Source organism: Anopheles darlingi, chromosome 2 (genome assembly GCF_943734745.1).
Source record: "Anopheles darlingi chromosome 2, idAnoDarlMG_H_01, whole genome shotgun sequence".
NCBI lineage: Eukaryota > Metazoa > Arthropoda > Insecta > Diptera > Culicidae > Anopheles > Anopheles darlingi.
Window position 1 is genome coordinate 28701904 of NC_064874.1, and position 24999 is coordinate 28726902.

Genomic DNA, 24999 nt, shown 5'->3' on the forward strand with positions numbered 1-24999 from the left:
GGTTCGGCAAGCTCTGTGGCTGACAAATTGTGTGCCCCGAAGACGTGAACGATTATTTGCTGCCATAAGATGGCTATCGACCGATCAAGCGTGTCGTCCATTCTCAGCCGCAAGTCGCAAGCCGCAAGCCGCAGCCACAGCCGGTGAGCTTCTGATTCTCGCTGATGGATCGATGGATACCGGATCGAGTCACATTTCATGGCACGTCCGGTGCGACGAAAGGCGACGTTTTCGGTGGTACTCGTCACTCTCGCTGATCTCGCTGATCGCTGACGCAACGCGTGGATCGACCGATCATCAGTTTTGCGAACTGATCGCGCTCCGAATTACTGGCCGACGCCCGGAGCCGGAGCCGGAGCCGGAGATGGATCAGGCAATCAGATCCGATCCGTACTGGTCTGACAGTTTGCGCGCGATTTCGAAAGCGAACCCAAGCATCCGAAGCTTGAACTTAGCCCTCGGCCGCGACATGACGATGACGACACATTGACCGACATTCGGTACGCACTTTGACGACGATGAAAGGTGAGACATTCTCCCGCTGATTTTCGGTGCCACGCGCAATCCATTCTCGCGCGGTCACCACCGTGCACTTTTGCATAATTCGCGGGAGGCGCCGACATTGCGTCGCGAAGCGCGTGTGCCGAGGAGGGGGAAAGGTCGTCGCGTTTTGAGCAGCGATCAATTAGGCGGTGTGGTTAGGCTCCAATTGAAAATGCTAGCTAACCACCCCCCCCCCTACCCTTCCATCCCACCCCCCACCATCCGCAGTTGAAAGGCAGAAGATCAAATTGAAATCGTTAAATACCCCACGGTACGGCTGCTCGGATGCACCTCGGTGGCCAGGAGTAGGAGGAGCAAGTGGGTGGAGGTGGTGGTTGCACAAACGTAAAATCGCATTTCGTACCGCAGGAATCGTTGAATTGGAGCTCAGGGGCTGCCCCTCTCAGCCCTTCGCCGTCCAGCGATTCGAAATTGAAGCTTGCGTCGCGACGCGCCGCGCCGCGCCGCTACGAACTCTTGGAACGCCGTACCGTGAACACCGTGGCCACACTTTGGCGGCATTGAATCCGCGCGTGCAGCGACCCGTCAGCCACCGGTCAACAATTAGCCGCGGTGCTACTGGTTTTTGTGGTTCCTTCGGTGGTTTTTTTTAATTTTTTGGGGTCAACCTTTTCGGTCTTCGGCTCGCGCGCACCACTGGAATCGAAACCCGCCAATCATCGGTATCGGGACCGCTCGCCGAGTGCCGAGTACCGAGTGAAGTAATCGATGATGATCGCCAGCCGGGAGCGCATCTCATCCGGGATGCGGCAGCGTAAGGCAGCAGCGATCCAGGAAGCGCGGCGATCGCTTCTCGTGATCGTGACCAGACAGCCTCCCGAAAGCGATGCGCGCTAAGGGGTGCGCACGAGTGGAGTGCGCGCTTTATCGAAAATGGCTCCTCGTAATCGACCTGACGCTTTGCGCTTTGCGCTTTCCCGGCCAACCCACCCGCCAGTACCGGCCAGCATTTGAAAGGTTAGTCTCACTGATTGCGATGAATTGGCGATTTGGGGTTGGTTATCGGCTGCTTCATACCGGGTACGGGGCCTGATAGTGGTGACATTTGAACTCCTTTCGCCACTTCGACCTTCTCCCCTGTTGGTCATCCTCGTCGTACTCCTCCTGCTCCTCCTCCACGACGGTTGATGCAGATACGCTCGAAATTACGACACTCGAAGGCGAAGGGAACGGAAAGGATGCCTTCACTCTCGTTGGATGTTGGATGGTTGGTGCGGATTCATGCGGCGTGCGATTGGCCAGATCTTGTTCCAGATTTGGTCGACATCTGGTCGGACCATCGCGCGAGAACATCACAAACAGACCAAGTCAGCGAAGACCTTCAGAACCGAACTCGACTTCACTTGAACGACTTGAACTCTCAACTCCGCAGACCACCAGATGACGATGCCTATATTGCATCGTGATGTCTGTGTGTCTGTCTGCCGGCGTGTGTGTGTGTGTGTGTATGCTGCGTTCTCTCTTCTCTGCGTAGATCAGCAGCCACCCCCCTCCCGTCCGGACCAGGCCCATGACGACTGCTAAAACGGTGGCAGACGATTTGAAAGTCAGTGATCATACCACACACCGGTAAAGATCCCGTGGCAGCGGAGGGCTTCTTCTCGAGGTCTTTTGCGAAGCCCTCCGTTCTGGCCTGATTTATGACCGATCGGGTCGCTGTCGCTACCGTCGGCGGCAGCAGCAGCAGCGGTGTCGGGTCGCGGGTGAAACCTTTCCCTTTTTTGCCTTTTCCTCCCTGTAGTTGTTGTTGTGGTTGTTGCTGGTAGTGTCTGACATTTTATTGATCATTTGTACGTGCGACGGGACGCGCGGGCAGCAGAACGAATGAGCGGAACCGACATTTCCCGGCACCACGGCACCACGGCAGGATTGTGACTGCTGCCGGTTGCGGTGGCGGTTGTCGCAATCGGAGGTGAGAAGGTCAGAAGATGCGCTAGAACGTCGCGAAAGGGGGACATCTTATTGTGTCTTTGCTGTCAAGAGCGTGCCAACAGCGTGTCTTTCGCTGTCTGGACTTTCGTCATATTTAGTTCATGTTGTTGAATGAAAACAATCCTCATTATGAAGCACGATAGCATGATCGATGTTATCGCGGTAGTTCTTTCCTGTCAAAACATGCTAGGTGATATTTGTAAGGCCAAACAGGCAAATCAACACCGAAAGCACTCCTTAGGATGATCCAAAAACATTGAATTACATGCTCGATGTCACGAGACCAGCATTCGTGATGCGAATGAGCTGGATTCAGGTAATCGAAACTATTCCATTCGATTGCCCAAGAGAGAGACTTAATTGGATTATTGGAGTAAGATGAGCACTGAATGGGATAGGTCTAGCAAAACAGATCCATCAAACAATCTAATTGCTCCTTAAATTAAACATTAATTAATTAATCATTTTTAATTCGACTGAATCCTATGTCTGATTCAAATTTAGGTGCATCAATCATTTGCATTGTCTTTATAGTTTTCTGAATGGGAAAACTATTAATCCATAGCAAACTAAGGGAATGTTTTCGGACTTAATCATCCATCATAGTGAACTGAACAATCGAGAATACGAAAATAACTTTTGAACATATCCAGGGTCTTGAAAAGCGAAGTAATGCAATAATTTGTGCTATTTTCATGTTGCCAAAAACCGATTCTAACTGTATTTGTCTTTACCTGCTCCTAATTGCGTTGGAAAGATCAAAATGTTCAAATTTTCCGTTTATAAAGTGCAATAAGGCTATTATAAGCGTTACTGTTGCCAAGCATTGGAATTGTTCGCTAAATTCAATCAGACTACGCCTCACTTTGATTGACTCGCCGCGACCGTTATTCACTTAACCGGGTCTGGATGCCACGATTGTCTCATTATGAAAATCACGTAAGAACGAGAAGATTGCATCAAAAAGGCAACGATTAATTACTTTCGAGACTTAAGCGGAGGGGCTCTGCATCTGCAGCATTTGATCGATCCGCCCACCATTTCGGATTCGTCTTCTTTGCCGTCTTCGCGCTGCACTGATGCTGCTGGCTGCCCGCAAATGGTTACCTTCATTTGCGTTGCGATTTTAATTCAACTAAACGATTTTCTTTCGCCTTCGTTTTCTTCTGGATTGTTTTTTCTTTCTCTCCTTTATTATTGTTTTGTCGACGCAGATTTTCTCAGCGAGAATCAGCGATCGCAAATCCCAACGGGCAAATCGGCCACCGCCGTGCACCGGCACTGCTTCCAGCTGCACTTTACCGTGCAGAATAGAAGGGGCGGCTAGCCACAGTCCCGCCAGTGTTACGTGGTTTTTTTTGGGAGTTTTTCGGGGCGCTTTTGTTGTTTGCGCCGACCGAGCGCCGAGTCGAGCATTTATTTCACGAACGTTAAGTGCGCGACACGTTCCGTGTAATTATCTAAAGAAGCGGTTTCGAATCGGAGCAACGCGAACGGTTCCCGCACTTCGGCCATGTTGCAACGGAATGGATCGCAAGCGCACAAACGCACCGGCGAACCGGCGGGCGAGCGAGCGTAACCATCCAGAGGCAGATTTCATTTGAAAATCGCACATTTTGCGCAATGGAACTGCAGCTGCTTTGGGAGGTCGCATTTGTGGAAATCGCGTTATAAATCATCCGTGACGATCCGAACGGAGACGGCTAACGATTTCTTTACTCCCGATGTCAAAGGTTTCGATGACGTAGCCCGATCCCTGTCTGTCTGATCCCTTTCCTGATCTCTCAGCTCTTTCCTACGGTATTAGTTCCAAACGAGAGGTTAATTGAATGAACTTTCCACAGAAGCCACCGAATCGGGCACCGGTGTACGGTGTAAATGCCATTCCAGCGGTCTCAGACACCAGTCGATGTGTGCACCATCAGATCGGGGTTATTCAGATCGACACCATCATATGCATGCGTCCGCCCCGATGATGACCAGGGCCCGGCGGACATCGCTTGGACATCCGAGGAAGATCCGCGATCGCCTCGATCCATTGGCCTGGCCTTCACACCACCGCGGTATTTACAAGCCCGGCGGTCTGGCAGGATAAATGTTAATGGAGGATCCGCGTTTGATTGGCCTTTAGCAAATGGCACCCGCCATTAGAAGGTGCGGTTTGTGCGCTTCTATACAATAACAACGAGAAAAAAAAATGAAACAAACCTCAAGCCCAGAAGCCACGGATCGTCCTCCTTGTGAGGACTTGGCTTTTTTTATGGCTTGGCATCGTGTGAGTTTACATCCCTGGGGTGCGTGTCGAAGATGGCTCATTAGGAGCCAAATTAGGAGCGTAATGAGGGGATTATTTATTTTAATTTCCTCACGTTGCTTCACCACCATACGCTACGCTAAGCCGCGCTGTTGCTGAAAGACTGACGCTCTGATTGCACGGGTGATTAATTATTGATTGTCTTTCCAGTGTGGTGGTGGAGCAGTGACCTTTGGGGCATGTGGTTTGACGGTGGTTTCTGGGAGGTGGAGAGTGGAGAGTTGCGTGTCGTCATCTTAGTATAACAACTTAAGAAATAATTAGATATTTAACAAGAAATATGGAGAAACGCATCAACGAGCAGAATGCATTATCTGAATAACAAAAAATGACATGAAAATACACACCGATAACCGGAATGCAATTGATCCATATGTTGATGTAGCGCACCTTATACTCTTGATCAAATTAAAGTAAATTCAAAATAGTAGATATTCGGAAATGTATTAACGTTCTACTAGCCTTTGAAGTTCAATTTGCAAACACGACAAACCGCACCGTCACCATGGTGTCGAGGATGAGAGACTTTGTGACGAATCGAGATAAAGGCTGTCAAACCGATTGTAGCCAGACCGGCGAGACAATCCTAATTTGGAAGACAATTGAAGAGGCTTCGTTTCGACAAGAAACACCCCAAGGTGTCGATCTGGAGGTCCATGGAAAATTTGACTAGCTGCATACTAAGCCCGGTGCACGGTGCGCGGTCGGTCAAAGATCAAGAGCACACATGCCAACGCACCAACGGGTTGCCCACCATGTACAAAAATGATGAATTGTTTCCAATGAAATCAACATCTTCCTCTTCTACTTGTTCGACGCTGGATGCTGTGAGCTATGAATAGCATAAAATCAACATAATCATGGGCAAAGCCCATAAACAACCACCAGCCGGGGGCCTCTCGGTCTCTGACCTAGCAGCGTCGACCTTTCCGCACGGTGCGCAACACTTCCACAAGAAGGTGGGGAGAGGGTACCGGGACCATTACCGGAGGCTAATTTTCTCTGCGAATTCCTTCCAGTTTCCCCGCACCGCACCGCACCGGGGTGAGACACACAAAAGAAGGTAGGACGAGGGATCTCGGTACAAATGTGATTTATGAATCGTTAAAAATGAGTCGCAAATGTCACACGAAGATGTGATTTGGCTCGAAGCGCTTGCCGGGCGCACGCCGCATCAACATAAAACGTCATAGAACGTCATAAAAAGAAAAGAAAACGAAAAAAACGAGCAGCAGCAGCGAGGACAATGCGGTTGCAACCTTGAATTGTGTTTGCATAGCGCCCGCAGACTATGTTGAGGCGCTGCCAAAATGCAAATTCGTTTTCTGCGCCATTTTGGGCTGACATATCTCACGACAGGGCACAGGCCCGTGCTGTGCTTGTGTGAATTGGCAGCACACCAATCTGTGGAGCATCTATTGATTACCAAGTGAGCGACGATCGTGAGGGCGAGAGAAGCGGTACGCACCACCGCATGTCTAACAAGCCAAGACCCAGAAGGTGCCGCTCGAGGTGCTGCTGCTGCTGCTGCTGCTGCTGCTTAGTCCGTTGCCCTTCCAGCGTCTACTACGCCGGGACATTGGATTGCACCATTCGTACGGCACAGTAGTTATGCGGTTGCATTAATTTCGCTTAGCTTATTAAGTATTTTACCTCCAAGTAGCCTTTGGTTAAGCCTTTGGTTGTTTGGTTGCCATTGGTCGGTTCGAGATGATCGAGATGATCGAGATGATGGTTCCTTTCACAAAAGCGGCGAAGCCAGGCAGCCAGGCTCCGTTTATGAGGCAACGCCAGTTCATCTCACTCACCCTTTCTCTGCCTCTTTCGCCGGTTTTCGAACATGTGTACGTGTGTGATGCGATTGAGGGCAATGCGATGCGATTGCACAGGAGCATCGTTTAATTAGCAGACGAATGAACCATTCACCTGTTGTGCTTCTGGCGGTCCATTTGCCAGCGGCAGGCCAAGCGCTTGGGAAGGGCAGCAGGTTAAGCTGTTCGGAGACTCCTCTTTCCATCATGATACCGGATCGATGGCTTGCCAGGTCCGCCATGCAAGTTCAATCATCCGCTGGACCTTGCTGACTTGATCTTGCGCTGTTGTACGTTCGAAATTACCTCTTGCGTTCTCTCTCTCTCTCTCTCTCTCTCTCTCTCTCTCTCTCTCTCTCTCTCTCTCTCTCTCTTCTCTTTCTCTACAATCAAACAATTACTCCAGTGTTTGATGTTTTTCGGATTGCAACTCCAGCGGTGCTTAATGTCTTAATGCGCTCTCCACGTCTGGTGAGTGCGTGTGTGTGTGTCGGAGATTGCGTTATTATTTTATTGCGCAAAAAGCGGAGGCAATTGGGAGCGTTAGCGAGCACGCGATTCCCACGCCCTTGAGGAAAATTTCGAGGAAAACTCCATGCACCGCAAGCTGTCACACGCTGCGTTTTCCCTTTAACGATGCTCCGATGGCCCCCTCCTCATGGAGGGCGTCCTTTACGTTTACCATGGCCGCCACTCATCGCCAGCATGAACCGACAACAGAACGAAATGTTATATTATTGTTTCCCCCCTTTGATTCGTGGTACCTTCTCCGTGGTTCGAACGAGGCCTTGCGGTCCATGCGGCGGGGACGGCGAGATCACTTGGTACTGCGTTTGTTTTTGCTTTTCCACGCATGTTTTTTCCCCCCTGCTCGCAACAGTCGCGATCAGCCGGACGATCAAACAATTTGTGTCATCGCGAGTAATTGCAACAGATCGAGGCTGCTTGATGGATTCGTTCGCGTTGGCTCAGGAGAGGCAGGCGGATCGGTTCCGAAAATCCCTCCAAAACAAAACATCCCCTTGTGCACCAAACAGAAAGAGAGAGAGAGAGAGTGGGCATGAAGAGGCGGCAAAGGTGACATTAGTCGAAGGAGGACGAAGGGGGCCAACCCCGGCTGTGATGACACACATCCTCCGGGTCTTTGCGGCCCTTTGGAGGAGTTTTTGTTGCGTTTTTTGGGGCCACCACTGGGGCTGGCCTTTTGGCCTTATTTGCGTTCGCTACACTCGTTGCGAGTCGAAATTGGGAAGATTCGGATTGCGGAGTGAATTAAGGTTATGGTACGCGGCGCACTAAGCGGCCATCGCGAACTAGGGAGCAATAAAGAAAGGTTACGGCCAGCTGCACTGCCAGCGGCAAAGCAGAAGCGCAGCTTCAGCCAAGTACTTTTCCTTTTTTGTAGCAAGTGCCAAACACTTACCCGAGACAACTGGAATGGCAACGGAGGGAACACACCAAAAAAAAGACCGGCACACACACGCACAAGCGACGCGACAAACAACATCTTGGCCCACATGGTCTCTGGGTGTTCCATGATGGCCTCTCTCTCTCCCTCCAAAAGATCGACGGACACCTGTGGTGCACAATGGCCGCACGAATGGCCGCCGAAGGCTGCGTGCAATCGATCTCTCACCATCGGCGCTCATCTGCTTCGCTGGCGGCTCTTAATCAAGCAATCCTCACACCACACCGCATGTGGTCGATTGGTGGAATGTTGGCCAGCCCCAGCGCGCGAACCCGTCCCAACAATGAATCAACCCTGAGGTAGCGTCAATTTTTGGGGTCCTTCGTCGTTTCGCCACGTGGAGACCCCCCGGGGAGGGGGACCGTTGTCACATAATCATGGTCGGTGCATCCTCACGATGCAGCAGCAGCAGCAGCAGCAGCATCGAGTGAGATCACCGACAACGGGCACATCTTTGCCCTTTTTCGGTGATCGTCGTATCGCGTATCGAAAGAACTCCCAACTCGGTGGTCTACCATCACCGTACACACACACACGCACACCGGTGACCCTGTGCCTTTCCGGTGAATCGATCGTTACGTGCGTGCTGGTAGTCAACGGGTAATCCGACCGCAAAGCTTATCCCAAAGCCTTTAAATTTTGTCTGCACTTGACACCGTAAATGAGGCACCGAATGGAGCGGCGTAATCGTGTGGACGATAAATGGCGGAATAAACGTCGATCACTCAAAGTGCATTCCTGACGCCTGCTGGCCAGGCATGATCAGGCATCGTCCCTTCTCCGTCTGGTCGTATGCAAGCGAACCACCGACCAACCAACCTTCCCTGCAATGGCTAATGATCGGTGACCCTAGCATACCGAAGATGCTCCTTTACAAATGGACACAAAGGTCTCTCTCTCTCTCTCTCTCCTCTCCCCTAGCTGGCTCCAAATTGAGGTGTTCATTGCGCATCGAAACCCGCCGGGGGGAGGGTTGAGCGTCATGCTGGTGATTGCATCACCATCGGGCAAGCGACGAACCTCTCGCATCCCTCGTCTCGACCATTGCAAAACGGGGCAGATGAGTCGCACCGCAACAACAACAACGACTCCAATGGGCGGCCGGCCCCGTTCACCGTCAACGATTCAATTTCTACGCCATGGAACCATATTGCTTGGGTTCACTTTTTTCCAGTTATTTTTTTTTTTTTTGTTGCTTCCAAACTCAATCGACGGCGAATCGATTCGATTCAATTTCTCTACCAACTGGAGCTTCCTTCTTGGAAGTATAGAAGGGGAAGGGGAAGTGCGCTGGAATTTGCCACAGTAACTGTGTATGCACCTGTTGCCACCGGGTTTGCTTTCGTTGGTCACCGAGGTCCACCGTAGGGCGCATTAGGTGACGCTGCACACGTGACGCAATGTGAGACAACAATGCGCCAGCAATGACAAGTTGGTCAGCAGCGACGACGCCAAAACGACGACGACGACGAGGACGACGACTGTGGCGACGAGAACGACTGACAGCTCAGCGTGAGCACGATTTCTGTAGCAGTGGATCCGATCTGCAGGATGATCGATCAGAGGGGAGCCGCCGTCGGTCCAGCGACGTCGGCAGCAACGGTAGACTCACTGATTGGACACAGTGTGCCAGTAGGCCATCGGAGTCAGTCACCGCTTACAGGCGGATTCCGACGGCCATGATGGTGACATGGTAACGCGCACGGCCAGAACCAGGACCAGGGACCAGGATACTCATATATGCACGAAGCACGCAACCTCGCAAGAGTCGTGTGCCATGTGGCCATCACCAAAAACAAAAAAAAACCACCACGCTCTCCACCTCCACCTCCTGCTCCTCTTCGCACGCGCTGATTGATGGTGAATTTTGTGAGCGTTCATCGAGCAACAAACACAACCATTCCGATCGTCCGTTCGCAACCGGCGCACCAGAACGGAGCGATGCATATGTTTTGACATTCTGCCCTCACCGGTGGTACGCAGGGGGGTCAATACACACGCACACACACAGACAAAGTGGAAGGGAACGGGGGTGTTGTGTTGAGCAATTATTCAACTTCTCGCTCGCAACTCTCACGGCACTCGCAGCATGATAATCGACTGCAGCGAGTAAAGTCGGCTGCTTCCACATGCGCCGTGCGCACGGGGCAAGTGTTATTAGCGCCGTAGCTAATCGAAGCGAAAGCATATTAAGTGGCCGCATGAGAAAGGGAAGACGCAAGGGGTCATCTCGAGCTCGAACTTGCGACGATCGAACAAATAATCGGCTCGTCAGTGGACAGACTGTGTGTGTGTGTCGAAAGGAAGGACGGACGCATGAGCAGCAAAAAGGAGGGAGTGAACTATGATTAATATTTTAATTTATGCGCTCTTTTAATCATTAAAATCATTTGGGTGCGATCGTGGTTGGTCAGTTTGTTGTAACGAACGGGGAATTTATCATTTTTCTGCGCAGTTTATGGTGTTGACGGAGAAATCAATTTATGATGTTTTATGCTGTGATCATTATGTTGCCTTGTGGGGATACATGACGGGCCCTATAATTATATCTTACATATATTGAATACAGACAAAATCCTTATGGATAAATTTATGTTCTTATTTTTATGCAAACTCTTTTCGGATATTTAATCTATTCATTTCATAACAAAATGCAATAAATCCGGGTACTCATGTATTCTACCATGAAGTAGCATCCGGTAGGCTATGCACAAGCCGTACCCCTTAACATTTGCATCACGAAATCGCATTAAACCACCACAAGGAGCAGCACCGAGTGCATCCATCAGAACCGTACCGTTAGCCAACTATTCACTTGATTCCCCGAAGACCTTGAAAGCTCCAGCTCCAGCACAAAAAGCGCGACCAGTCCGGTCCGGTGAGAAACGGTCGCTTAGAACCCCCCTTCCACACCAGAACGGCGGAATCCGTATCCGGGTCGTCGGTGGCCGACGGTGGTGATGGCTGAGTGGAGATGCTCGAGTCAAGCGCATCGCGAGCGAGCATCTCCCCACTCTTGCGTTCGTCGTGTGCCGGCCATTCCGCTACCGCTGACCGATTTTCCAGCGTGCGACCAACGCTGACGAACGCAGCCACACAGGAACTTGGTGCTTGGACCTCCAGGATGGTCCGAACGAATGAAAAGTGGTTTACCTTGCGCTGCTCACGTGTCGATCGCGCCCCCGGGGCTGGAAAGGGGGGGAGTTGTGGGCGCTAGGGTTGCTGTAGACCCGGACACCACAGTCTCGGTCGCACCTGCACCTCCCCAGCCCCCCTTGGGCCCCCACCTTTAGCGAGGTGGAATCGTGCGCACCAAGCTGGGCCAGGTGATTGTGTCGTGCAGCAATAGCTCCTAGACATAGTGGAAGGATCGATCTTGCAAAGATGTTCCACTGGCCGGCGGCTACGGAGTATGCTTGTGTAGCAAGTGTTTCCATTGGTTAGAATGGCCAGCTTTAGTCATTATGCGCCAGCGATTTGAAGGGCTTTGACGCAAACGAAATCCTTTACCGTCGCATGAACACAAAGATCCGTTCGCTCTAACGACGGAGGATGACGACGCGACGCGTTCTGGTCGCGTGATTCATTCGACCCTTAAGGTGCCCCACAAGTGTTTGCCTTGGGATTGGGTACACCGGGCAAGTGACTGTGACTGAGGATGTAATAGCAGCTGACGTGGACCGCTTGGACAACGGGAATAGTAAAAATATTTGAGTGAATTATTGATGACCTGGCAAGAGTTCCAACAATGCTCGGTAGAAGCAATCGCTTCTGACGCAAATGTGCCAAACAAACGGTACGTCGATGAGCGAGAATGGCGTGCATAATTGTGGCACCATACGGTCGATGCGTCCATAGCGACGCCGGACGAACCACTAAATGCAGATCACCGGAAGGTGTCTGCAATTTTCATTCCAACTCGGCCGACGGGCGCTGGCCAGTTTTCACTTCGCTGCCACCCGCCTATCGGTGGCGCAATTTCCGGCAATTCTTTGCCTGCGGCCATTGTAGCATCGGAATCTGAATTGGTCAGGTTAGTAGGTCCGCCAAGCCGCGGTTTCTGCTCCGAACACTCGACTATGAAAGTAACAGCAGCAGCAGCAGCAGCAGCAGCAGTAGAGTTTGAGTAAGCCAATTCATCATCCGGAGATTCGGAATAACCTACAAAAAAAAGCGACGCTGCAACCGTTTCGAATTCCGGATGTTTTTCCTTGGCTGCCGATCCGACGGAACACGATCGTATAGTCGAAACGGTCGGTGGTCGGTGCGGCGCAGCAGGTGTTGTAAAATCATCCGAAAGATCAAACTCATCACAGGTCCGATCTCGATCTGGCTCGACCGAGTCCGGGGTAATGGCACACGTCACACGAACTCTCGGACGCTGGACCGCAGGAGTAGAAACCGGACTCGCACGCCGACCGATGTGTGCAAGCGCTGCGTTCGGTTCGAGAGCAAACATATAAACATAAAACAATTCCGAACGGTGCTGCTGCTGCTGCTGCTGCTGCTGCTTCTGCTGATGGTGCCAAGACTAACTCGGTCGGTCGCACGCGTTGACTGAAATGTCAAGGATTCCGCGGCCGCTGGGACGGAGACTAACGTGGGAGCAATCGGCAATCGAAGATCGAACATTGGTGATGACTGCTCAACCCCCCGAAAACCCCAGCGCATCGTCAACCATCGTCGGTCGGCCCCGATGATCTTGGTGTTTGATGCTGTCGGCTAATTAATACCCGGCGTTGCGAACTGCGAACTGGAATGCGAGCAACGGTGAAAGGATTCTCGCTCGCTCTCGAGAGACAATCTCCTCCAATCTCCCCACGGCCAAGGATCGTGAGGGTGAGTGCAGTACGGCACGGGGGAAGACGACACGTACACTTCCACCAGATCCGGCATCGTGTGCTTGAAACCGTGAAGACAATAATCCCGTAAAACGATGCGCTCGCTGGAAGACGAAACCTCCGCCTTCTAATCAAATCGTGTCGTTCGCGCTAATCCGCTTCCCCGATCATCCGGACCCCGCTGGGGAGTGGGGAGAGTTTCATCATCGCGCGTGGCGATGCGTGGCATTTCGTTTGGTTCCCTTCTTGCCGCCCGGTTTCTTTGTTTAGATCGTGAAAGTAGACGGGACGGGCGCAATTGGACAGCCAAAATTGATCCCGAAACGATCCCGAAGCATTCCTTAAACGATCATAAACCATACCAACCGCCGAGCACTCGCTGGTGAACGTTGTCGGTGCGGTCGCTTCCCGCGGCTTCGCTTCCCGCGCGAATGTTTCTCTAATAAAGGCAATAGATTTAAATTGTCTTCTTCTGCTCGATCGCACTGATTGCTTACAAATCCGAATGGCCCGCAGCTCGAACGCGTCTTCGGTTTTACTTTCAAACCGATCCATTACATAGTAGATTATCGAGCGGATTCCGGCTTTCAAACAAACAATCTCGCCCGCTGCGAGCGGTCCCCGTGCGCGGTGATCAAGCAACCGAGAAGACGACTCCCGCATCGGTGCATCGTGCCAGCATCTGGCAACGTAATTCCTACCAGTCCATGCGCTGGCACGATTCTGTGTGATAGACCGGGGATACCAAATCACTAGCCAATGTGAGCGCATGTCGGGCGGCTAGCAGCATGCCAACCAACAGCATTGTACGCGATGCATCCGCGATTGCAAGTGAAAGGCACAACGCCAAGCACACGCCACCTGGAAGGCGTGCACATCAGAAGCTAGCTCCCCGATCCGATGGTCCGTTTTTGGCGAACACGTTCGATCGCCTCGCTGAGAACCCCCCCGGTACATTGACGCATAGAAACATATTTTATGCTACTTACACGGAGGGCAATGTGTGCCACTGAACCAAGCGGTCAGTGTGCCTTGTTCCAGTGCCCACTATTCAGCTACAGCACGTGCAGTGCCGGATTATCATGTCGAGTGTCTGACATTCTGGCGAAGGGCTTTGATCGAATAATTGATTGAGTTTCTGATGTGCGCGATCGCGGCGATGGACCCGATGGATTGGTTTTGGTTGCGACGGCATGTTCAAGTGAAGAAACGATTGAGATTTATCAGATTTCGTTAAATATCTTCTTGCAAATACACGCAACTGCATTGCTGTGCGGTGGCTTTGGCGAAATGTAATTTGTCACTGATTGACATTAGAGACATTAGAGTGCACTTGGATATCTTATGATCGGAGCATCGATTGCAATCATTTACATCATCGTTTAGGGAGAGACGAGGGTCGCATTGCAACATAAGCAGATTTGTTTGAATCTCTTCTTATCAAATAATTCGATTTAGCGATTAGCATGATGCAAATTCAGGGTACCTGACCACGAATAGCAACTTTACGTTAAGAACTGTCAATATGAGTTACTCGCGTGGCCGTGCATCGTAAATAACGTTGCGCAACTCGCCAAATGACCTAATGAAAGTTTCTGCACTGTGAAAGTTGCTAGCATGACCATACACCTTTACAGTTGGCTGTAATGAAGGATAATCTAGTGTGTGTGTTGCGTGACGATAGGCACATCTAGTGCAAACAGTAGCTAAGGTAGCTGTCCAAAGCAATGTTTTAATTTTTTTCTTTACTAGATCCAAAGCAAAGCAGGTTACCAACAGCCCAAAAACGGTAGCTTCTCTCCGACACCTGAAACATGATTATCGTCTGTCATTTTGATAGTGTTATCCCTCGCCCATTGCACAGAGCGAAAGCTAGCCGGAGGCAATGGTTTCTTTTAATCTTCATTTAAATGTTGTACAAGCTACACAAGGGCATCTTCGCATAAACTCCGCACCTACGAGGGAATGCAACATTGCGTAATGTCGTTGCCACGAGTGCGTACTGGAGTCACTCCACATCATAGCCGCCCCGTACCCGACGACCATCCATCTGGTGAGGCTTGTTGACCCCTGACATCCACGATATCTCGTCGCGAGCACCAATCACCAGTAGCCACCGGTACTGACGACAACGATGACGACGCACGATGATGGTCAATTTAATTAGCCGCAACCAGCTTAACGATCCCATTAACCGCGTAGCTCACACCTTCATCGCAGTCCGAGAGGCGTACGGGCGATGCGAACGGACGGCGACGTCGTGGTTCCCAGTTTCATGGGAGGATTATGTTGGTGTTGCCGGTTGCCGGTTTTGCTATTCCTGCCTTCATGGGACACATATGTGTTTTGGTATCGTGCCAAGGGACCCACTTGTGCGATCACGATTTATCACTTGGGGCGTCTTGTAAAGGAGAAGTAGAGGAGGAGCAGGAGGAGGAGGAGCTGTACGTTAGCTGTATGGACCCCTGGAGACTGGGGGACTTGTCTGAACAAGGACCATTAAAATGATCATTCGTTACGGTTGCCGGTTTGTTCAACACTGAAGTGACAGTCCACTCCCATCAGCACCAAGCAACGCTCCGTCTCTTATCAGAAATGGTTAGGATTGAAAGAAAAACAAAATGATTTGGAAATTCAGTAGATTAAAAAAAACAAAGTGTCACAAACAAGCAAACGATGGAAGGGCGCTGCTTCGTCGGTGTTTCTGCAGTCGCGTACCAATCATTCCTCTTCTTCCCATTACTTCGTTTGTTTGTCGGTACCGATCGACAACGAACCGTACCATCTCGTTAGCGAAAGGTTAGAGATTGTAGGACGCGCTCTGCAGCCGGCTCTGCTCCGCCACGGGGCGTTGTGTTTTATGCAACGATGATGAGACAAATGCTCCCACCGCGAGCCTCCCACCATCACCACCACGCCCGAATGATGGGCGTGAAATGTGATTTGAGACTCACGGACCGTGGTCGCGCGAGGATCGCCGATCGCGGATGACGACGACGGAGGGCGACGGTAACGGGTTCGTCACTTACGCCCGTCAAAATCTATCGATTACTTTTCTTCCTTTTTTTGTTACCGTGTTTTGCCCCTCGGAATGGTGCGTTCGCTCGAGGCCGAGGCCGAGTCCGGGTAATTGACGTTCAAGGTGTGGGGAGGGGGGGGGGGAGATGTAAGGAAAAAAATGGCTGACGATCGAGCGGTGGCCTGAGAAACCTCGGCCGGAGCACGAGACTTAACCCGCAGGCAAATCGATCCACACCCAGAGGAAGGGATAGCCCGGACCGATGGTCCCGGACCACGCACTGCATTGCATCATCGCACACTCAAGGATGACCCACCAAATCGGCCGGCACTGTTACAGGCGGGGCAACATACCACATACCACCGCCCCAGCCATCGGGGCTGGGAATGTATCATTACGCGAGGTCGTTGCCACAGACTCGGTTTGGACGGTTTGGTTCGGAGCTTGGCGGAGAAGAGTTGCTGACATCGAGAATGATATTGCGCGATTGCGCGTACACCCTGGCAATGATTCGGACGGAAATGGAGACCCCGTTTGGTGAGCTGCGAGATCTGAAATGCCTGATGGCCAATGCTCTCGCTGGAATGTGGGTAAAAGGGTAGTTTCGGTCCCACCCATTCCCCATTCGCTAGCATAACGTTGTGCACGTTCTCTAACTAAGCAGATTTTATTGCATTTGCCAATACCGGCTGCCGTTGCCGTTGTTGTTGGTGGTGGTGGTGGTGGTGCTAAAATGGCGTCGACGCTCAGCACGTTTTGCTTCGATTTCGGGTTCATAATTCGAAAAAGGTTAAATTATTCGAAGCGCGCCCGTGTGTGTGTGTGTTTGTGGGGGCGTATCGATCGTGCGCTACTCAGGAAAACCCCTCCGTGACAGGTGTGCACTCTTCCCTCCTTCCCACCCCACCGCATCTCCACCCACCGATACAGATACACTTAGGCACATTTTGTCTGGTGGAGGAATTTGATGTGTGTGTGTATATATGGTCTATGAGTGAGCTCGATTGGTGACGGGTCACAGTGTGTCGCAGAACGTTATTGTTACGAACCATTAGTTATTTATCGGTTAAATCTGTTGATAAAATGTCAAAGGCACGGGGAGAACGCACATCTTTTTTCGAAAGTGGGTTTCCTTTACGATATGCCATCCAACAACTCATTTCAAATGTCAGAGAGTAAGAAGCAAGCAAAGCAGAGTGCCATCATCACCCTCGCACGTTAGCTAAAACGACAAATCTATTGGTAAAAGGTCGTAAGTTACACTCAAGTTCGGTAAATTCATTTAGCAAGAATCACAAACCCGTAAAGTCTATCGACAAAAGGTTTTAATTGGAGATCCCACGAATACAATATATAAAGTTTTTACTCATACCGACACACGATATCAATCATTTGATAAATATTTTATATTTTACCACTTAGTGCACGCTTTTGATTGAAAGATTGAAAATTATCTGGTGAGTGATCTGATTAGGACACTTAAAACCCGAGTGCTAAGCAGCTGCAAATCGATAGTTTACTCACCTTGCCGCAGCATGCCTAGGGAAGTCTTTTGGTAAATACAACTAGCAAAAATATTGCTTACTTGGCTCTCGAAATAATCTAGAAGGAAATCTTACCGCCCCGCGCATTCCGCTTTACCTCGTCGCTGCGTTTCGAATTAATCAATTCTACCGCTCCATTATGCCAGCGGCTTGTCTGCTTTCTTCGCACACAAACACACCGCACCGTGCGGACAAATAACCATAATTTCCCGACTGCCACTGTCGAACGACTAACTATTATGCTACAGCTACCGACGCCGCGCGGCGGATGGCGATGATGACGATGACTGTGGTCCGTGGCAGTGTTTTTGGGACCCAGTCGAAAATTAATGGGCATGAGCAGGTCGCGACGACCTAGCCCCGGAGCGGTCCATTGGAGTTCGTGTGGTGAGTCCAGATCGACCCCGTGGTGCCCGCGGGCAATGGTTCGTGTTTCGCAGTCACCATCATTAACCGGAAGGTATCAATTTAACACCAAAATCGATCGTGCCACCAGGACACGTTTGTCGACACTCTGCCCTCTGGTTGGCAGACAAATCACTCGACGTGATCGCACCCGGAAGCTCGCCTTCGGTGACAGTTAAATGATAGACAGCATGTTTGCTCCCTGTTTGCTTCCTCCCGGTCGTGGGCAGACAAATTGATGTTCAGCGAACACTCGCGCCCGTCCCGTCTGCGTGCGATGACCCAAGGCGGACCCCTCAAGACATATGCGATGTGACGACCTTTCTGCGTGCCGGCGATAAGGTCAAACAGCTAGCGGAAGAAGCCTCCCGATCACGTTGAATGGAGTGGCTTCTTTTTATATTTAATTTCGGTTACCCTGCGAGGCGATCTTGTTCAGGAAGATAATCTGGCTTTATTTTTTTGTATTCAAACAAGCGTTCAACCGAGCGAAGCCTTTACCACAATTACCGAAATGAAGTGAAGAAAATAAAGGAAATGCCGCGACACATTGCCGTGGGAATTGAATCTACGTTCTTCTTCTTTTTTTTCCCTTCTTGTTTCTCTTCTCTCATACGCAGCCCACCGCTGGACACCGTTTAATGCCTGTCACGTCGCCGGTGTCCCCCTGGAGAGGTTAATGTTATTTTTGGAAAAGCGAGGTTCATAATCAACCGCACACCTGTCACCTCATTAGGCAACCTCATTTTCACTGGCATTAAACATGCGAAGCCATACTTTTACTTTCCCAGCGGCAAACCACAAAACAGTTGGCGCACGTCGGCTGACGGAGGGATGAGCTGACAGGCCTCTGAATGGCCGATCGATCAATCTCGGCCGCGGCGCGCGATCCCTGGCGGCGTTGTTTCGAGCTGTTGGTTGACGGATTTGCGAGCACGCTAATGAAGAGGGAACCGTGTAAATGGTAATAAAATATTTCGATCAAATGCCATGCCCGTCCATCGTCCGTCCGTAGACTCGGCGTCGTCGTAGAATGGCACTGATGCAAGCGAGATCGTTTCGCGATTGAAGTTTTAACTGTTGCTTTTTTTTGTCAAATTCGCGTAACCCTTACGATTAGGTGGACGGCATGCACACCAGCAGGTCCTTTATTAGGAAGTAGGTTAAGAATCAAAGGTTGAGAGAAAAATTCATCAGCCCGGTTCAAAAGACACGAACCCGGGGTAAGCTCTTGAACTGACAACCGACGTATGCATATCAGGCCCCGCCCGCCGTCGTGTAATCCATCATCGTCCTCAGTGACTGCTATCGGTGACCAGCCGGACACACAGCCTTCGAAAAGAAATGATGAAGTGACCAACCGAAGGCAGACGAGGGACGTGATAGTGCTAATGTTGCGTAACCTTTTTGGGTGTCTTCTCGCGGCTTAGCGGACAACCTATACCTCCAGCCAAAACCATCAATTTTCCCTCCCGAAGATACCAATGCAGCGTTATGATCGACATCGAGCGGTACCATACCGGATCGCAATGGATTGCTCTGTACACGGCGACTGTCAAAGGCTGCCCACTATCATCGATGATCGATCTCCAGGAGCGTTACCTAATGCGTTACGCTTTATCCACAACAACGACGGCCACCCCTGGGTTGGTCTCGGCCTTCGGGACGCAGGATGGCCTGCCTTACGAGGGCGCAAAGTATGTGGCTGGGTATGTCACACTTGCCAATCATCGTGTATCGGATGGCTGCGAAAGGGGAAGGGGGAGGGCGGGGGGGCCATTTTTATTTGACATTTTGACGCTTTTCCCACCGGCAGCGGGTGTTGATGATACACTACCTGCCGTGCGGCCTACACACACACACGTGAGAAGTGGCACGAAACGGATTCGATTGCAACACCGGCGGTTGGCAGAAAGAAAGCAAAGTAATTATGTTTATTCAAACAAATTTCAACTTCTGGGGTCCTTCTGCGGTGTTGTGCTGTCCGGGGAGTAAAACAAAAGAGAAGAAATTAAGCTTTTCGCCAGCAATCATCGCCATCCGTCGAGCCATTGATCGTTCGGAATAGATAGCGGAATAGGCGAACGCACGTCGTTTGTTCCCGGATAACATCTCGGGAATGTTGATCGCGCGTAAAATGGTAACTATTTTTCGGGAAAACCATGCGCCACTCTTTGTTGTCTGCATAATGGTTGGCCATCCAAAAAAAAAAAAAACAAAAATCAACCGACACAGAGACACGTCCACGCCTGGCATATACGAATTGTCCGAATTTCTGCGGTCACTACGGTAGCGATGAAGAGTAAAGGCCGTCCCTGCCGGCACGAAAGTGGGGGCGCACAATCGTACCACCGGGACGACCACAATTAAGAGACCCATAGGGTAGCATTATGCCACACCGGTGTGCCGGGTGCCACAGCATAAACACTACAAATCACCACAATTTCCATTTCAAATGTATAAATTTACAATCAAAACTATTTACGCCGGCGGGGAGGTGGGGAATCAACGACAAACAATTTTTCGGCTCGTCCGGTTGTAACGGGGGGGCGAAAGAAAGGAGCGTCCACCGGGGGCAAGAAAGGGCCAGATCACATCGCTCCTGCAGTGCTTGGTGTAGCATCCCCCTAAAAGCTGAAGTGGCGAAAGGTAGGGGCCACCGGGACCGGGAGAAAGGGGAAACGAAAACCAAAAAGGCCACATTACGTAGACACTTCGGTAGACACGGTCCTATAATTATCACATCGCTATTATTCAACTCTTTCCGAGGCCTCCCCCCGTTGTAGTGGAGATGCTTGCTGGTGGGTCGCAAACTTCCGACCGACCAACCTAGCGCTCCCCGGGAACGGCCCACGGTTGGTTCCTTTTACTTTCAGCCATCCACCCGCAACCGCAACCGCAAACGCATGGAAGTAGCTTCTTCGCTTATGCCTAAACTAAATGCCGTTCAACCGTTTTCCCCGCGATGGTTGACCCAAATGCTGCTGCAATGGTTCCCGCCGACCTTTCCTCGCTCTTAAATGATGACCGCTTATCGAAAGGTAGCTATCGTTTCCCTGAGTGACGCCGGTCATCTTCATTTTTCCATTACATTTTCGCGTCCCCTTTCTGGAGTAGTGGAGGCAAAATGGTCTCTCGAGATTCGAGCATCTCGACGGTCTAAGCCCATTTTCCTTTTGTACGTTTTTGGCTGCTGGTGGAAGCTCTGGTATGGAATGACCCCGGCAATCCGGTTGCGTAACGATGGGGCACGTGAATCTGGCACACATAACGCACTGTCGATGCGTTTGCTCGAAGAACTTTCGGGGCTCGAGGTTTTCGGAGACACGGATTCCGAACGGGCGAGATGTGGGATGACATGTCGATCTACCAGACCCGACTCACCGTGGCCTTGGGAGCTACCGTGACCGGCAAAATTGATCCAGATCTCGCACGTGAGTGTGTGTGGCTTCTGACTTTCACGACGCGCGACGGCTGCGTGATGCTACTCGAGGGCAGCCCGACCTTGAAGCCATCTTCTACCGTGCGGTCAAGGAATGTGATCGTCAAAATGTAGACCATCGTTACGAAAAAAAAAATCATGCTAAAGGGACTATCTAACAAACAAAAAACATAAACAATATACCTGAATCGCTTCCGTCTAACCCTGGCCTGGTACTGGCCAGGTAGCGGTTAAAAATGGTGATTCGATTCGCTACTCTACTGAGAATGACTGAAACATTCGTTTTCTAGGGCAAATCGGAGGCTCCAACAAGATGAAGATGGGGTGCGAAACCGCCAGCGAACCATAGATCGTAGATTCACTGCAATGGAAAGACAATACAATGTAGTAGATTGCCGGACAGCGGTCAGGCAGCGACAACGACGACGGTGATCGGTAATTGAGATCTCCAAACCGCGTCCGTTGTTGATACTATCAAACATCATTAGACAACTCTGTAACTCCGGGTCCGGGTCGCTAATTGGACATCAACTTCTGCAACCCGATGGGTTAACCGGACTGTGAGTGGTTGTCTAGAGATGCTCCACCTTTGGCGTAACCTTCTGAGCCCTCTGCTTCTCGTGGCCTGCACGCCCCGAGCATCGGGATCCCGCAGTGAAGTACTACAGCGGTGGCCACGCATTAACAATGCAAATTCCAATTCATTCTGACACACTGGCCGAACCTAACGTGGTCCGAGACTGCAACTCTACTGCTGCAAACTATGTCGCAGTTAATTTGGCACACAATTTGAGGCCATATTTGTAAGCCGGCCAGGCCAGAGCGCAATGTACACCACAGCGTGTTCAGATTACAAGGCGGCATCAACTCTGATGAGATGACCAGTGTACCGTGGTGATGGTGGCGGTGGTGGTGGTCGAGTCACACGCCAACGATTACTCGGTTTATGATCGCAACGAACCATCATGGGCTCAGCAATGGCCGACCTGACTGCCCTGTTGCCGAAACCATGTGGTTAACCTACAAACTACACCGCTCGGGATAAGAATGCGCCCCCGGTGCTGTGTGGTTAGGTGAGATTCTGATTTTTTGTCCCCTCCCCCTCTGTTTCGCTGCTGCTAACGATGCTCCATGGAATGTGGCATTTCTTAAGAGCATAATGTTCCGTCTCCGTTCCATTGACTGCGATGTGATCGCGGTGCCCGATCAGACAGTATGCAAATGGTCGCAGCGAACAGATAAGGCGTATCTTAATTGAATCAACGATGGTGTGGTTACCATAGGTTAAGCGCATTGTATTGCTTGTTAATTTGACGATGTGCTAATTTAGATGATAATATTGTACGCCATGTTTTCAGATGAGATCAACCTCGGTGCTTGCAAATCAAATGTACCAGCGAACAAATAATATGGCGTGATAAAACATTCAGCAGAGCTTACACAAATAAGTGTCATGTGCCATGTGATGCACATGGACTTCTGCAGACTGCTCATAAAACTCAAAATATTATTACCATCGCGAGTCCTTTCACTGCTGATCTCGACCTTTCAGCTTTTTTTAGATCTTTCAACGAGTTGATGATCCGTAATCTCGTCCTTCACAAGCTCATCACAGCCGAGATCGCTTGTCTAAACTAGAGCACCCGGTAGGCTTGTGCTCACTTAAAATCCTGTCCTCCTACACCACTAACGATAAACAATAAAACAAAAAGAATGCCAAGCGCTGGGTGTATAATTTAAATTCTTCGAATCACACGACCAACGTCCAATAATTACCATTGATTAATGCTCTCCACTTGACTATGCCGTCAACGGTGCTGTGATGATCGAGATGTCATGCTTGCGAAGCGCGATGCTGGGGAGAAGCTCCATCCAGGGTTACGATCACCCATGGCTGACCTTGCGTTTCGGGCCCAATGATGCTCGAAACCTTCGGATCGGTTAAGGGTACCTGTGCGTTCTCCGAGCAAACGTTCCGAGCATTTCCAGTGATCTCCCACTGTCACCGCGTTCCCAGCTTAGCTTAGCGAGAAAAGCCTTCAAATAAAGTGCCCCTATGCGGTCGATTGTATATTTTATGGCCAATACATTCAATTCGACCGGCGAGTGCGACAATCTCCAACAGATCTCTTATTACTCTAGATCCATTCGATGCTCAAAGCCACTACGCTTCGCTCGAAATGGACGGAATGGTGGCGGTATCTGTAACCAGATTAAATCCATCTTTCCACGCCACCGATCGAGGTCTGCGCACTTGTCGCGCTCGCTAATGACTTGACGATCGTTAAACCATCCGCTAGCCGAACGCAGAAGAAGGTTCGCCGCGTTACACGCAGGCACACGCGATGCACCGCGATCGTCAATGTCAGGGGAAGGAACCATGGCCTATAGCACCCCCTATGAGGGAGCTCAGCTGGGGCATAGAAGAAGTCACCGGAATTGGAACGGAAACGCAACGATCAAAGAACGTCAGGTTCGAGCATAGATTCGGTGGTATGTGGTGCGGATTGTGATCGCCATTTTATTGCCATTGTGCGTGGCAGTCGGCAACCGTTGGACCCATTGTCCTCAGCTGGGCTGGTAATTAAATGTGACTTCCTTTCAAAGACTAGACAACGAGTGTGAGGCTACTGCGTTTGCTATTAAAGGCTCATGATGGAACGTCCCCATTCGTTAAGATGGCTTCCTTTCTTTCGTCATCAAAAAAGCCATCTCGTGCTACATGCGGTCACCATTGAATGGGAAATTAGTCAATGAATTAACCGAACGAACTGATTCTCTTTGATATAGACTCTCGAAGAGTTGATACCGGCAAATAGCAAATAGCAATACGGGGTTTTGACCTGGAGAAAATTCTTTCACCACTCGCTATCGAGCACCTTCGTACTTTTGTGGCTCATGTTTAAAGGCTTGTTGCTTGAACGATGGATACATCCATCCAATACATCTAGATTAACCATTCAATGTTAAGCAAATGGACTTCTTCGATGTTGTAATTAGTAAGGGGACAACATTAATCTTGATGTATAAATAGAAATAGCATGACTTACAAACAACTCTACGAGAACTACAGAAAATTTTAGATTTTAGTCATCGAACTGCACACAAAACGGTCTGCTTGAATTTCAAAACTAAAACTGACTAAAAATAACGATTTTAAGGCAACATACACTACACAATACATCTAGACTTATAAAATCATTACGACTTTTACTCGACCTTTTCGGTGGTAGCTTTACCTACAGTGTTCACTGGCAGGCGCAGGCCGTATAAAGGAAATAGACACTACAAGGACTCATACAGAGCCACACTTATAGGGCTATTATTTGTTTGCGTTGTCCGCCTTTAAAACAGCTCTTTTCTGTTCTGTTCTATAAAGTTCTTTTCTGCTACGAAATTATCAAAATAGTTATCACACCTTGCCGCCCACGAGATTTTGGTGGTGATACGAAAAAGCAGAACACATTGAAACTCGTAGGTAAGCGAAAGAAGAAAGTCCAGCGTGCTCTCTAGAGATTTGGGCGTGTCTTTCGGTGGCGTCTCCGGCTGGTGTCCATCATCGTGATTCACAAGTAATTAATATCATTCCATCGTGTTTCAGCTCCAGGAATTGCATCACGATGGTTTGGCTCGAATCATGTTGGTCCCCCTGTATCTGG

General features: G+C 50.3%; 1 protein-coding gene across 1 annotated transcript in view; it reads left to right on the forward strand.

Moving 5' to 3' along the window:
• The first annotated feature begins 24660 nt into the window (after window positions 1–24660).
• LOC125951661 (uncharacterized) overlaps window positions 24661–24999 on the forward strand; it is a 1285-nt gene continuing 946 nt past the window's right edge. Inside the window, exons 1-2 of the mRNA XM_049680625.1 lie at window positions 24661–24818; window positions 24942–24999. The exon at window positions 24942–24999 is cut by the window's right edge and continues 75 nt beyond it. Coding sequence (XP_049536582.1) covers window positions 24961–24999 — 39 coding nt within the window. The 5' untranslated portion in view covers window positions 24661–24818; window positions 24942–24960. The remainder of the gene's footprint in view (window positions 24819–24941) is intronic.